Source organism: Gadus morhua, chromosome 4, assembly GCF_902167405.1.
Source record: "Gadus morhua chromosome 4, gadMor3.0, whole genome shotgun sequence".
In the NCBI taxonomy this organism is placed as follows: domain Eukaryota; kingdom Metazoa; phylum Chordata; class Actinopteri; order Gadiformes; family Gadidae; genus Gadus; species Gadus morhua.
Window position 1 is genome coordinate 9,517,944 of NC_044051.1, and position 15,209 is coordinate 9,533,152.

At 46.9% G+C, this 15,209-nt stretch overlaps 1 protein-coding gene across 1 annotated transcript in view; it reads right to left on the reverse strand.

The window, feature by feature from the left end:
- Positions 1–1,550: 1,550 nt before the first annotated feature.
- thbs4b (thrombospondin 4b) overlaps positions 1,551–15,209 on the reverse strand; it is a 17,540-nt gene continuing 3,881 nt past the window's right edge. The window contains exons 2-22 of the mRNA XM_030354784.1: positions 14,966–15,163; positions 14,270–14,520; positions 13,321–13,423; positions 13,073–13,155; positions 12,884–12,935; positions 12,477–12,637; positions 11,685–11,822; positions 11,191–11,265; positions 10,668–10,820; positions 9,893–9,997; positions 8,845–8,952; positions 7,813–7,972; positions 6,011–6,129; positions 5,625–5,677; positions 5,289–5,482; positions 4,685–4,863; positions 4,490–4,538; positions 3,901–4,097; positions 3,380–3,552; positions 2,815–2,954; positions 1,551–2,595 (exon numbers count right to left, since the gene is read on the reverse strand). Coding sequence (XP_030210644.1) covers positions 2,540–2,595; positions 2,815–2,954; positions 3,380–3,552; positions 3,901–4,097; positions 4,490–4,538; positions 4,685–4,863; positions 5,289–5,482; positions 5,625–5,677; positions 6,011–6,129; positions 7,813–7,972; positions 8,845–8,952; positions 9,893–9,997; positions 10,668–10,820; positions 11,191–11,265; positions 11,685–11,822; positions 12,477–12,637; positions 12,884–12,935; positions 13,073–13,155; positions 13,321–13,423; positions 14,270–14,520; positions 14,966–15,163 — 2,747 coding nt within the window. The 3' untranslated portion in view covers positions 1,551–2,539. The remainder of the gene's footprint in view (positions 2,596–2,814; positions 2,955–3,379; positions 3,553–3,900; positions 4,098–4,489; positions 4,539–4,684; positions 4,864–5,288; positions 5,483–5,624; positions 5,678–6,010; positions 6,130–7,812; positions 7,973–8,844; positions 8,953–9,892; positions 9,998–10,667; positions 10,821–11,190; positions 11,266–11,684; positions 11,823–12,476; positions 12,638–12,883; positions 12,936–13,072; positions 13,156–13,320; positions 13,424–14,269; positions 14,521–14,965; positions 15,164–15,209) is intronic.

The following is a 15,209-nucleotide window of genomic DNA, read 5'->3' on the forward strand; positions in this document are numbered from 1 at the left end:
GGCCATGATCCTCCTTGATTAAGTCTGCCTCTCATGGGCTTTTATACTCTCTGTCTCCTTGGCAACAGCTGTAGACTACTTCTTGGTTACTTGTCTGGTTGCCAGCAGCTGAGCTCAGCCAAAAGCAAACACAGATTGATGTTTTCTATGCTATTAAAATCTACAAATAATGCCTCACAGCCTCCCATTTATATACACATTTTACAACCAGCTGGTTTGGGGCAGACAAGCACGCCTGGAAGTATAAATCTGCCTTTAAAGGTCTTGGGTTCGATCCATAACGTCTGCAAGCATCCAGATGCCCCTACCCCCCTCCTCAATGACATGGATCTAAAAGGATTTGGAAATAAATCAAACAATTATATATTATGTTTATAAATAAATAGTAATATCATAATGATGTTTGTTTTTTTTTCAAAGATGAGCACGGTTTAAATAAACACATAAATACAATTAAGTAGAACACCTTTTTAAAAAGTTGGCCTTCACAGTTACACAATGTTTTTGCGCCAACTACTCTATAATCAATTTCTTATAAAGCATCGCCGCCTAATCTAAATTTACTCCGGTCTCTGTCTTGATGCGGATCTGATGCGGATCAGGCGAAGGAGGGAGCTATGATCCAACCACCGAACCTTATTTGAAGAAATCTCCCCCCGGGCGGAAGAACGCAACAGAAAGGGCCCTAAACTACGATGACCCAACCATTTGAAAACACCTGTGATTGGTCGGCTCTACAAGGCCATCCCTGATGATGACACCATGAAATAAAACAAACGGTAACGCTATATTGGTTTATTATGACAATGTATTTAGTGCACGTTTTTGTGGTACATAGCGTTAAAGAACATTAGGTCAAATTGGAAGATTTGTAAGTCGCCCTTTTGCTTTAATAAGTTGCACAAGCGCTTTAGTAGGTCGTATGCGCGCATTAAGTAAATCACTCTCGCGCTTTAGTAAGTCGAATCTCACGCACGCGTTAAGTAAAGCGCGCGTGCCAGCTATAAAACGCATAAAAAAATTACACCCATGTCACCTCCCGGTCTCCGTTAGTGGGCCATGTGCTCAATCAAGAATGTGTGACTCATTCAGGAATAGATAGTGACTTAACAGGCATGCATAAACATGAAAGCCTTCGAGATTTCCCCTTTAATGGGTTTTGGCAACAGACTAGGGTTCTTCCAGGCGGCCATTTAATCCATGCCCTCAATGTGCCAAATATGGTAAAGAAATTTCTTGTGTTTTCAGCATCTGGATGTCTGTTCAATTCTCTAGTTGAATTGGTGCTACATGTCCCTATTTTTCATGATATGGCTTTGACTCTGCTTAATCTTCCCCCCACAGCAGAATTCTCTGAAATATGAAAAATAATGAGGATTATCTTTCTTTTCATATGAAAACTTTTTTTTGGTGCAAATGTCTAATTTATTATGCTGCTTCAAAGTAACATCAATATTTTGAGTAGGCATTTTTTATAGAATATAGTATATTATTTTATATAATATATACGTTTTGCATAATTTTACACAAAAAATGTTTGACAAGAGATGATGGCCAAACATTTCTCTCAGGAGTTTTATTTAAAAATCAATTAGCATAACATTATCACAAAAGATCGACCTGACCATCAAGTTCTCAATCTAGAATTAGACCCATGAAGACAAGTAGGTAAAGACTCACCTAGTAGGTGAGCGGCAAAAAATGATTCCTTATAAACATGGTGCCCTTGCCATCAACAAGGGCAAAGATCAACAAACGTAAGCAAGGGTAAAAAACACACACACAATGGCTAAAAACGTAATATGGCCTGCCAAGTGTTCCCATACTGATATGTCAAGTGATGTCATGTTTTACATTCTGATTGTAATTTTAGCCAACAATTCTCTTCTCATAATGGCATTATTTAGGAGAAAAGTATTTCTATTAAAGTAGAAAAGTAGTGAAAGAGATCAAGAAGTAGCACATATAGTGGTGTATGTATCGGTCCATTAAACAGGACTATCATAATGTCCCGTATAAAAGGTTGTTTTATAGAGACTTATGCCAATACTTAATTTCAGTTTGAGGACAAACACCATTAAGGCAACGTCGTGCCGACATTTTTAAAAATGTCAAAAATGTAGGACATGTAGGATTGGTTTTATCAGTTTTTGTTTGAAATGTAAATGACAACAGATATTAAGATACATAATGTCCATTGCTCAGTAAACTGATTAGGAGATGATCGAACATAAAAAGAGACAATTAAAAAATAAAACCCACAAGCAAACGCACACACACACACACACACACACACACAGACAAACACACATGTACACACACACCCACAAACACACACGCATTCATACACAGACACACACACACACACACACACACATTCATACACACACACACACACACACACACACACACACACACACACACACACACACACACACACACACACACACACACACACACACACACACATAATGAAACACTGTGGGCTGACACAGGTAAACAGTGAATTAGGTGGGGGCCTCGTTTCCTTGTCTCCATACTACAGTGATTCTCCGTGTTGAGTGCCGAACTCTTGGAAGTCCTCTGGGATAGTGTCTGCAGAGTGGAGAAGCGAGGTCATTAAATGGAGCTCATAAAAAATGGATTCATTGCTTGGGGCTTGGGGAGCTTTGAATATTACTAGCCTTGATCCCCTGGTCATTTACATGAAATTGCAATCGAGGACAGTAAAGACCCTGCATAGATATAGCATATTAATGTCCGGCTGGACGGGACCTCTCTGGTGGGGCGACCAGCCGGGAGACCACTCCTCACCATTGCAGCGGTACTTGAGGTTGGACCAGATGATGTTTTCCTGGGAGAAGCAGAATACTCCGAGCCGCCCTCCTCTCATGGTGGTGTCGATGGTGACGCCGGAGTCGGCCACTAACTCAGTCCCCTCGTAGAATCGGGCTCTGGGAGCAGATAGTGAACGGGTTTAGCATGTACGTAAAGTCGTTATGTCTCAGGTCACTTTGAGAGCACAATAACTACTGTCAAATTCCTGATCCCGATTCGGATCACGTTCTGATCCATCATCCGATCAACTGATCATTGGATCAACGAATCAATCCAGTAAGCCACCAATCACCCAGCCAATCAATCATTCCACCAATACGATATTAAATAGATAAATCAAGGATGAAACGATCAACTGGTCAATGGATCAACTGATTAATCCAGCAAGCGCACCATCCACCAATCATTCATTCAACCAATCAGTTATGTCTGAGCTAGTTTAAATGGGCTTCCTTAACCGGTGTGAGGACACCTCTTGTAGGGGACACAATCATTTCTTCCGGTTGTGTCGGTGCCTCGGGGAGGGGGTGTGGTCTCTCACCGGATGTACCCCACCTGGGGGCGGTGCTGCAGGTACCAGCGGTAGGACACCTTGTCCTTCCAGCCCACGTTCCTGGGGTCCTTCCACAGCAGACGCACCTGGTCGTTGGTGTCCCCCGTGTGCCACAGGGAGTTCCTCAGGTGCTCGCCTGGCCCTGACGTGGACTTCACCGCCTGGGGATGAGAGAGAGAGAGAGAGAGAGAGAGAGAGAGAGAGAGAGAGAGAGAGAGAGAGAGAGAGAGAGAGAGAGAGAGAGAGAGAGAGAGTCAGAGAGAGATAGAAGGCATATGATAGTGTATGAATATATATTCAAGATCTTATGATATAATATTATCATATATATGAGGAAGCAGGTATTCTAGCAATGATTCATTCAATCATAAGATAGTTAGAGGGTCTTTATCAATCATAAACAGGATGAGGTTATTTCACGGATCATCATCGATTAAAAAAACACGAATCCCATGACCATCCCTGCATGTGATTATCGATAGTGTTATTGATCGTCTACATCACAATACCTTCAGCTGGATGCCGGGCTCGGCCACAGCCCTGAAGGGCGTGGCCTGCCAGTACGTCTGCTCCGTCTGCTTCCACATCACCACGTAGAACGACGACGAGTCCTGGTAGCCGAAGATGAAGCCGGCGTAGTCGTCGTCCGTCACCGTGTTCACGTGGAACGTGCCCTCAAAGTCCACGCCGCTGAACGCCGTGTAGCCTAGACGCCACGGAAAACAGTCGCCATTACGGTACGGTATGTTACCGTGAAGCCTAGGTTGGGCCCCTAGGCTGGGCAGCCTAGGGGCCCAATGTCGAATTTTTTTTTTCTTAAAAAAAATAATGTCTGCCCCACTATTGCCCCACTGCCCATAACCAGAATCATTAAAAAAGTAAGCAGCTGATTCTGCAGTAGAAGTGCTCTTTTAGTCAAAGCTGTCTCAATGCTTCAATACATGGCACTACATTTTTTTATTCTGGGTGATCAGTAAGGGGGCCTCAAACAAGTAGAAGCCTAGGGGCCAATGACCGTCCTAATCTGCCACTGACTATTGGTCTGGCTTCCGTTACGTTGTTTAGTCTTTAGAGATTATGGCTTTATTGTTTCCTTACCAACAGCGAGTCCGGGGTCACTATTCATGGTCTGAACAATCTCCATTCCCTGTATGAGTGTAACAATAAAGAAAGAGGAATTATTGATTGAATTGCCGGAACAGATTTAGACATTAGATGATTCAGTATGTACCTTGAACCATAGTAATGGACTAGCATGATTATAATATTAAAGCATGCATCATATAAGCCCACCTGATTCAGGACCACCCAGTTAGGATCGATTTGGGCGTCGCCCTCGGGGTCGAGCACCACCGTCTGATAGGCCCGGAAGTCTGTCAGAGTCACCTCTGCGTTCTCGGGGCAGATGTCGATCCTGTCAATCACCTTGTCCTGGTCAAAGTCAGACTCGCATATGTCGCCCACTCCATCATCTAGAGAGGGGAGGAGGGGTGGGGACTGAGTGAACCAGCAGAGGGCACGGGGACAAATCTAGTCTCTAGGTTCCTGAGAGGGTCCATGTTATGTGTTGTACTGGGATGTTTGCAACTAGAGATAGGATCTCCCTCTGTTTCTGTATTGCTAAGGTCATTTATTTCGAAGTCTGATTCATCCAGGTTCTGTATCTTTGCGTAGTTTTTTCTTGCCTTTTAGAAGTCCAATGGTTAGGGGAATTGTGTAACGTGGGCCTGCGAGACTCCAATGTAGGGTTGTACAGACAAAATGGACATGTACAGTAATCACTCTTTATGTGTTAATTCACTTCATCTTCGTTCTTTTCCCCCTATTATTCCTCATCGATCCAAGCACAGCGCCGGTAGCGATCGGAGGGGATCCGTGTCAAAGGCGGGAGACTCACTGTTGTCGTCTATCTGGTCGGGGTTGGGCACCAGGCGGCAGTTATCCGGCCCCGGCGGCAGGAAGTCGGGCACGCCGTCGTTGTCGTCGTCGTCATCGCACTCGTCCCCGAAGCCGTCCTTGTCCGTGTCCAGCTGGGAGCTGTTGATCACCAGGGGGCAGTTGTCCTTGCTGTCCTGATGACCGTCGCCATCGCTGCCGGGGAGAGGAGGCGGAGGAGGAGGAGGAGGAGGAAGAGGAGGAAGTGACACGTCATGTGGACACACATTTGCATGAGGTGACATTTTGGAAAATGATTGATGAGGATCGATGGCGGGGGACGGCCAGCGTGGTGTACCTGTCTTGGTTGGTGTCGCAGGAATCGCCGACCAGGTCGTGGTCAATGTCAGACTGCAAGGGAGGGGGGAAATATTGGTGAATACACAGGATGTGGCAGGTATCTAATGCATGCAAACGTATTCAGTCAAACTAATTGAACCTAGTCTAATTCAGTCAAATTGAATCCGATCAAGATTCCATCAAATGGAATATAGTCTAGGCTAATCTAGTCTGATGTCATCTAGCCTACTCTTACCATAGCCTCACCTAACAGAACATAAATGAATCCACTCAAATCAAATCCACTTGAATCTAATCTGATGTAATCAAATTTAATTGAATCAAATCCAATCTGATCTAAAGTGGCGTCTGATCCCTGGCCGGCTGGTTCTGCGGTCCTCTTGCCTGGTTGGGGTTGGGTATATCTGGACAGCTGTCACAGGCGTCTCCGACACCGTCCCCGTCCCGGTCCACCTGGTCCCTGTTCACCACGCGCTGGCAGTTGTCCAAGAAGTTCTTCAGACCTGATCCAATCGATCCAAACAGAGGGTGAACCAATCGATCGACGAACTCACACACGGTCATTGACAACAGATCACATTGTCTCACAGTGAAACAGTCATAGCAATGAAACCTTGCAGTACGCAACTGACGACGTCACAGATAGTAGTTGCTAGGGTGTTTGACCTACAACCAAGAGGTACTCGGGAGTCTCGATCTCCATTGTACTGTAGCGCAGGTGAATAGCATCCTTTGGCAAGATGCCTTTCACATCATGCATAAAGAAATCTGCTTTACATACAATCATTTGCTTGAAAAAAAAAAGTTGTAGTTAAGTTGGAAGACCTAAATGTTTGACAAACAGTCGCAAAATGGACTACACCCATGGTGGATGTAGGAAGAAAACAGTCCTACATTGACCACATCCATGGTGGATGTAGGAGGAGGAAAAGTCCTACATTCACTACAGCCATGGTGAACGTAGGATGAACAGTCCTTCATTGACTACAGCCATGGTGAATGTAGGATGAACAGTCCTTCATTGACTACATCCATGGTGAACGTAGGATGAGCAGTCCTTCATTGACTACAGCCATGGTGAACGTAGGATGAGCAGTCCTTCATTAACTACAGCCATGGTGCATGTAGGATGAACAGTCCTACATTGACTACAGCCATGGTGAACGCAGGAGGATCAGTCCTACATTGAGCTTGGCCGCGATGGAAAGCCCCAAGGGAGACCGGCCAGTTCCTCCAGAGCTCACACTATTCTAATTCCATGATTGCTCTCTATTGCTGCTTATGTTCTCGGATTCCTAAAGGCACTTTAACATAAAATAATACAAGCAATTGAATACATAATCGGCCCGGAAAACCCTTGATTCGCATTGAGTACAATTATTAAATCCGTCGGCCACTAGAATGCACTGTTGCACTGTCGGAGCACATGAACTGGCTCCAGCTCCATATTTCAGTATTCATCCCCAGGCAGGTTGCAGCCAGCAGTCAATCGGCAGCCATCTGTACAGGCAGAAACCTATCGGCTATTTGCTCAGCCTGAACTTATGGTGGAGGCTGAGCAGAGTCAATCTGAGCGATAACATGAGCAAACAGATGGTAAGTATCTGCCACGCTTTCACTAAAGGCTTACCCTGCTATGTTAACAGGGAAGGTAAATGGAGAGATTTAGCCCTATTGAAATTCTATCGGCGCTCGCATATGCAGGTGCGATGGGGAAAAAAGAGCTGAGCATACATAATATCGCCTCAAAGGCAATTTGTATCATTTATGTACGTGAATGTTTTATGCCTTCGGTCTTTTTCCCACCTTTTCCCACACAAGTCCCCACAGATGAATATGTAACTCTGGGTTTCTGTAGGGCCTTTCTGTTTTTCCTACTAAAAACAAACAAGAAAAACGAAAGCGACTAGACAAGTGGAACACAGACATTTCAATGTGCCGTGACTTTGAATGTCTGAGTCCGACCGTCCGAGCATGTGTGTGTGTTAAAAAGAACCAAGTCCCTGCGTGCACAGCCTTTTGATTCTCAGGTGCTGGTGATGTGCAGCCAACAACAGTATAAAGCCAAAAAAAGTTTAAAATCACAGCACACCGGTAAGCTGATTTATTTATGTAAACTAAGCGTTTCGCACCACATGACCATGTGTGTGTATGTGTTTGGTGGTCCACGGCTACGCTTTCCCTACCGTCTCCGTCCATGTCGTCGTCGCAGGCGTCTCCTTTGCCGTCGCCGTCGGTGTCCCTCTGGTCGGCGTTCTCCACGTGGCGACAGTTATCGCACGCGTCTCCGTGGGTGTCCTTGTCGCTGTTCCTCTGGTCCACGTTGGCCTTCAGCCAGCAGTTGTCCTGGGAGGAGAGACAGAAGCAGAACCAGATGTTTAGGGCTGAGTTGTGCGCGTGTGTGTGTGTGTGTGTGTGTGTGTGTGTGTGTGAGCGTGTGTGTGTTTGTGAGAGTGTGTTTGTGTTTGTTTGTTAATCAAAAAAACTGATGGTATTTAGCGTTGGCATGTGCAGGCTCGTGGGTCTGTGTGTGTGTGTGTGTGTGTGTGTGTGTGTGTGTGTGTGTGTGTGTGTGTGTGTGTGTGTGTGTGTGTGTGTGTGTGTGTGTGTGTGTGTGTGTGTGTGTGTGTGTGCGCGTATGTGCATATGTGTGTGTAAGTGCATATGTGTGTGTAAGTGCATATGTGTGTGTTTGTGCATATGTGTGTGTGTGTGTGTGTTAAGTCAGCCAGGCCCAAAAGAACATCTGAGTGTGTGTGTGTGTGTGTGTGTGTGTGTGTGTGTGTGTGTGTGTGTGTGTGTGTGTGTGTGTGTGTGTGTGTGTGCGTTCACCGACTCAGCGGGCCAAGTCACGTCGGACCAGTCTGGGATGGGTTTGTCCAAATGTTTATTAATGTTTGCATGAGAGACTTTTATTCCCAGTCTGTTTAGAGAAATGCGTTTCCACGGGGACAGCGAGCTGAGGGCTATCACAGGGACACGGCTTGCATATAATGCATCGCACGTGTGCTCACAATGTGTGTGTGTGTGTGTGTGTGTGTGTGTGTGTGTGTGTGTGTGTGTGTGTTTGTATGTGTGTGTGTGTGTGTTTGTGTGCTCACAATATATGTATGTGTGTGTGTGTGTGTGTGTGTGTGTGTGTGTGTGTGCATATGAGTGTGTGTGTGTGTGTATGTGTGTGCGTGCGTGTGTGTGTGTGTGTGTTTCGACCTCCTAACCTGCTCATTTGGAATCCCGTCACCATCTGCGTCTCCGTCGCACGCGTTCCCCTGTCCGTCATGGTCCGCGTCCTCTTGCCCGGAGTTAGGAACAAAGATGCAGTTGTCCTGGGAAACGATAGTGTAAACACGCGGTGTAAGCAGGAGGCCCTGCGCATACAGATCAATCTGGTGGATTCAACAGGTCACACCAAGGGCAACCAATTACTGCCCTTGTTTCTGATTCCCTACGGCTAACGCCTGCACATACACATCCGGCTGTTTTTCTAGGCCCTACAGCATTGCCTCCGTGTATAAACCCCACAGACCTGCCCCTTTAATGACACGTATATTTAATACAATCACAGCTGGTCTCATTGGATGAAAGCGTCTGCTAAATGACTGAATAGAAGTTGAAGTAGAGCCCACTTAAAATGTCGTCGCTCCCGTATTGATTGACTGTATGATTAGTTCTCAGCCTCCCTTGGCTTGGGCGACAGCGTTTTGCCGAAGACGAATACATCTAAATGTAAATGTGAACATCAACACTTTCATCAATTTGATCTGCTGTATCACGTCATAGCGAGAGACGACTTGGTTATAAGCACTTCCCAACCTTCCTCTAGCATTGCACATTACCCCGAAACCCTTTCAGCCTCATAGACACAATACCCCGAAACCATTCCAGCCCTATACGCAGGATACCCAGAAACCATTAAGCATTTTACAGACAGTCCCCAGAAACCATTCCAGCACTATAAACACCGTACCCCGAAACCATTAAGCACTTGGAGGCAGTACGCCGAAACCATTCCAGCACTATAAATACAGTACCCCGAAACCGTTCGAGCACTATAAACCCCCTACCCCGAAACCGTTCGAGCACTTTATGCACACTACCCCAAAACCAGTTAGCACTTTACAAAGAGTTCCCCAAAACCATTAAGCACTATACAGACAGTACCCCGAAACCATTCCAGCACTATAAACCCACTACCCGAAGCCGTTCGAGCACTATAAACCCAGTACCCAGAAACTGTTCCAGCACTATAAACACAGTAGCCCAAACCTTTTTACAGCTGGGGTCCTTGCACTTCAGCTTCTCGTCAGGTAATCCGTCGATATCCGTGTCCTTCCCACACAAGTATCCGTTGCCAGCCCAGCCGATCCCACACTGCCAAGACGAGGGAGTGTTTTAAAGTGCTTCGTCTTTTGTTGTGGTGGTTGTGGTTGTTTTTGATTGTTGTTTTTTCATCTGATGAAGTGCATGAGTGTACGTGCTTATTTGTGTGTGTTTGTGTTTGTGTTGGTGTGTGTGTGTGTGTGTGTGTGTGTGTGTGTGTGTGTGTGTGTGTGTGTGTGTGTGTGTGTGTGTGTGTGTGTGTGTGTGTGTGTGTGTGTGTGTGGGGGGTGTGTGTGGGGGGGTGTGTGTGGGTTGGGTTGGTCATTTTCTCTGTTTGTGTATGCATCGTGTGTGTATGCTGTGTGTGTGTTGGGGGGAGGGAGTTGTGTGTGTGTCTGGTATGTGTGTGTTTGTGTTTGTGTGTGTGTATGTGTGTGTGTCTGTATGTGAGTATATGTTAGTGTGTGTGTGTGTGTGTGGTTGTGTGTCTGTGTGGTTGTGCATGTGTGTGTGTGTGTGTGTGTTTATGTCTGATATGTGTGTGCATGGTGCATTCGTGCATGTGGGCTTCTGTGCGTGTTTGTGATGCATACTTGTCTGTAGGTGTGTGTGTGCGTGTGTGTGTTCTGCATCTGCACTGAGAGTGTGTGTGTGTGAGTGTGTGTGTGGTTGAGCATCTGCATGTGTGTGTGTGTGTTAGCACTAGCAGCATCGTGTCTACCTGACAGGTGACAGAGCCGTCTCTCTCTATGTTACAGTTGGCGTTGATGTCGCAGGGGTTGGTCAGGCTGTTGCCACAGCTCATCTCCGGCTTACAGCCCTTCACCTGGTCTCCTGTGAAGCCTGTCTTACAGCTGCCACAATGATAGGAGCCCTACAGAGGAATACAGACCGAAACACACAAAGCTCATAAATAAAGACAGACATTAACCGGTATGGTTTTCAACATCGTAACTGTATCGTATTGTTACCACAGAATTTATGGAGTTTTCATTGTCATTTTGTTATTCAAGTTTAATGTCGTCGTATCGTTTACACATAGTTGAAAGTTGCCATTGTTCATATTGTCACCACTGAAATTGTAGATTGACCGTTGTCATAGTAACCACTTAGTTTATAGAGTTATCGTTGTCACATAATTACCAGAGTTGAAACTTGTCGCTGTCATAGTAACAACAGAGTTGATCGATTCATCTTTGTCTTATGTACGACAGAGTTGAAAGGGTGATGGTTGTCATAGTTACCACTGAGTTCTGACAGTCAGAGTTTGTGGTGCAGCCTCCGTTGTTGCCTTTGCATTCATCAATGTCGTCGCAGACCTGGAAGACGAAGATGTCGGTGATTAGGATGTAAAAATTCAGTTTTTCATCATGAGGGAAAATGCCCCAAAACCCTTTGGGCAGGTGATACCATCATTTTTAATGATCATCTTAGTTATAATAATGATACAAATACGATTATTACCAATAAGATTAGACATGTGCTATTAATCCTAAACAGAAAATGACGGGAAGGTAGGAAAAAGGCTACTTCTACTTCTACTGATGATGATGTTGATGATGATGATGATGATGATGATGATTACAATAACAATAAACTGCATTTATACAGCGCTTTCCAAAGACACCCAAAGGGACGACAACGACGCCACAGCAACAACAACATTGACAATAAAGATAGAGATAAATAGCGGAACGCAGGAGCTAGGAGAACCAAAAGAGCATCTCTCAGTACTCGCCTGCTTGTTGGTCTGAGCGAACAGCACGCCGACCCCCTCGATAGCCATGCCGGTGTACCCCATGGGGCAGGCATCACAGCGGTACCCCGGGGCGGTGTTCACACACTTCACTCCAGGGTAACACGGGTGGAACTGACACTGAAACACACCGGAGCAGAGCGGCTCTCTCAGGGCTATGCGTTTGACCTTTTCGTTTACGTCGGGGGGGGGGGGGGGGGGGGGGGGGGGGGGGGGGCTATACCCTATCGTAAGCCCTTTGTGGTCGAATCGTTTCTTTGCTGCTCCAATGGAGATTAATGGGGCCGAAGGGGTTAGGTAATAACTAATCCGGGACACAGGCCGTCGTACTATGTTATAGCGGTAATGTTATAGATGAAATCTCATTTGTGGGAGTGGATGGAGCTGTCCCGAGGGAGATTGTATTTCTTGAATGGACGTTGTGCAAGGTGTTGATCTGAAACCTTTACGGACGCTTTCCTACGGTTTATTACTGCTGGCTGGAGTTTGTGTTGGCCAATTATGCACTTAGAGATCCCCACCTCCAGAGAGATAATTGGGCGGACACACACACACACACACACACACACATACACACACACAAATACGCAGAAATGCATGTCTACACACACACACACACACACACACACACACACACACACACACACACACACACACACACACACACAGACACACGCACACAAACACACACATAAATGTCCACACACACATAAACACACACACACAGACACACACACATCAACGCACACATCAGCACACATCCTGCAGCATTACCTCATCCACATCATCACAGCTGAAGCCATCTCCGGTGAATCCGTCTGGGCAGGGTCCACACTCCACGCCGTCTGCCGTCTCAAAGCACATATCGTCACGGAAACACACGCCTGCTGCACACTTTGGCTTTACGGGGACGACGACTTCAGTTCCCCCGAGTCCTTACAGGAAAAAAAGATAGAGATACGATACAGATTATTTTATTGATACCGGAGCAAATTATTTCATTTTATTTTATTGATTTAACACCGTGGAAATACAAAGGATAATCAATTCCGTTGCTATGTTAAAGAGACATACTGTCGCGTGTTAAAGTTTGTCCGAAACAACATTTAAACTATGGGCGGTACTTATCATCAGGACCTTTTCCTTCAGTTTATATGCAATGATAAATCAGCCTTTCTTACCACAGGCCTGGCATTCAGAGATGGTGTTCCGGAGGAATGAAGTCTCTTTAACCTGGGAGAAAGGTCACACATACACAACACAATGCACAAGGTTTAGGTCTGCATTCCTACCAGCCTTCAGAGAGGTCAGAGGGGGGGTCATGAGCCTGGCGATGGCCTGGCCGGGTGTGGTCACGGGCCTGTACTCACCTGCTGAATCAGGACGTCTTTCAGTTCGTTTATCACCTTGGTCAAGTCCAACATCTGATTGGCGAGCTGCTTTGTGTTGACCCCTGGGAAAAGCAAAAAAAAGAGGTTCTCTGTTCTCCACTCAAACTCTTTAAACGCGCCGATCTTTTGAGTGTGTACCGCAGAACACGTTTTCTCACACTGCAGCCACAATAAACACAGATTGGGATTGTTCTCCCGGGGAGAAAAACCACTGGAGGAAGTCTCACCCAGGGTCTGCACAGAGTCCCGCTGTTGGAAGTGGCAGTCCTGCAGCGAGGCGATGTTCTCGAAGGAGTCGCCCACCACCAGCTTCAGCTCCTCTAAGCTCTCCTTGTTTCAAGTAATCACAGGCGAAAAAAAGTCGCTAATGAGTTAAATCTGCGGCGCAATTACCAGCGATTTAGAAGCCCCCATTACGTTGATCCGGTTAGAGAGGCTTGTTAGGTTTATTACACCTAATATGCATTAGACCGACAAATCCCCCCCCCCCCTCCTCCTCCTAACAACACCAAACATCACAACCAACAACCAGACCGACAACGGAACCACACCGTATTTTCCGAGGATGTCACAAACAGAAAGAGGATGTAACTCTTTCACATGAAGGAAAAACTTTCACATAAGGAAAGACTTTCACCCAGGATTAAATAAATTCCTTTTATGCTTTATTACACCGTACAACAGAAAAGCTAACATTAGTACATCAACTGGAAGACGATTTATTTTGTGCTAACACCAGTTCTGACTAGTTTCTGCTGATACACATGGAGTGGTCAACACAACACCAAAAAAGGTTTTATGGGTGTGAGATAAGTCAGAGCCTCTAGGCATGGCATCATTACCACCCCTCCCATGCCAATATAGATTGAGGATTTACGTGGGTAAATCAAACCCTGTAGGCATGGCTTCTTCACCATTCCGCCCATACCAATACAGACTCAAGATTCACCTGGGTAACTCAGACCCCTAAAGGCGTGGCTTATTTACCCTCCCTCCCATACCAATATAGACTTAATATTTAGGATTCGTCTGCTTCCCAAACCACCTCCAGACTAGGGCACATCCGTTTACCTTGCATCTCTAAACACCCCGCATGTTCAACCCCTACCCGCTCTCCCAGTAACACCCAGCCCCCCGAAACCCAAACACCAGAGGCTTTCCGACTTCGTCCCCGACCTGGTCTTTGGCCTGCATGCTCTTGAGCTCCACCATGCCGTAGCCGGCGGGCAGGCCCAGGAAGACGGCGGGCAGGTCCCTGACCGTCTCCACCAGTTTGCAGTCCAGGTGCAGCTCCAGGCCGGCCGTCCCCTGCTGCTGCAGCCCCTTCAGGTGGAACAGCAGCCGGTGCCGCTGGCCGTCCGCCAGCGCCAGGTTGTTGAAGGTCACCGAGCTCATCCGCCTGTCGGTCCGCAGGTAGCGCAGCACGGCTGCGGTTCGGGGGGGTATGTGGAGGGAGATGGGGGGGGTGATGGGGACCGGGATGGGGACGGGACAGGCACAAGATGAATGTGTAATTAGTCGTGGTATTTCACGGCAACGAGAGCGTTGATTGATCGTGTTAATAATGTAGTAGCGGCGCCGCAACCAAAAAAAGAAAATACACGATCCCGCGGTACATAATGGATCCGGGGGGGGGAGGGAAGAAACGGAAATCAATCAAACTGCAAAGCGACGGTGATGGCGGCGGTGTGTGTGTGTGTGTGTGTGTGTGTGTGTGTGTGTGTGTGTGTGTGTGTGTGTGTGGCGGGGGACGAAAACAAACACACACAGAATCCACACCCGACTCCCCTCTGTGTCAACATCATCACCATCCACTACCCCAACTAGTGGGTTCACTCCCCACCCCCCGCCCCCCCACCGGTGTGTCCTCACCTCTGTTGAGCCGGCCCATCACGGTGAACTCAAAGTACTTGCTGTTGTCCCGGGGGTTGTACAGGCCGAACACGGTGGTCCCCGTCCTGGGCTGCAGCGTGAAGGTGGTCAGGATGAAGGCTTCGTTCACCCCCTGTTCAGCCAGCCCCCCCTGGAGCAGGTCTGGCAGGCAATCAGGAGAGGTGAGCAGGTCGTAGACTGGAGACAGGGGACGGACGGACGGACGGAGGAGAGGTGGGATTAA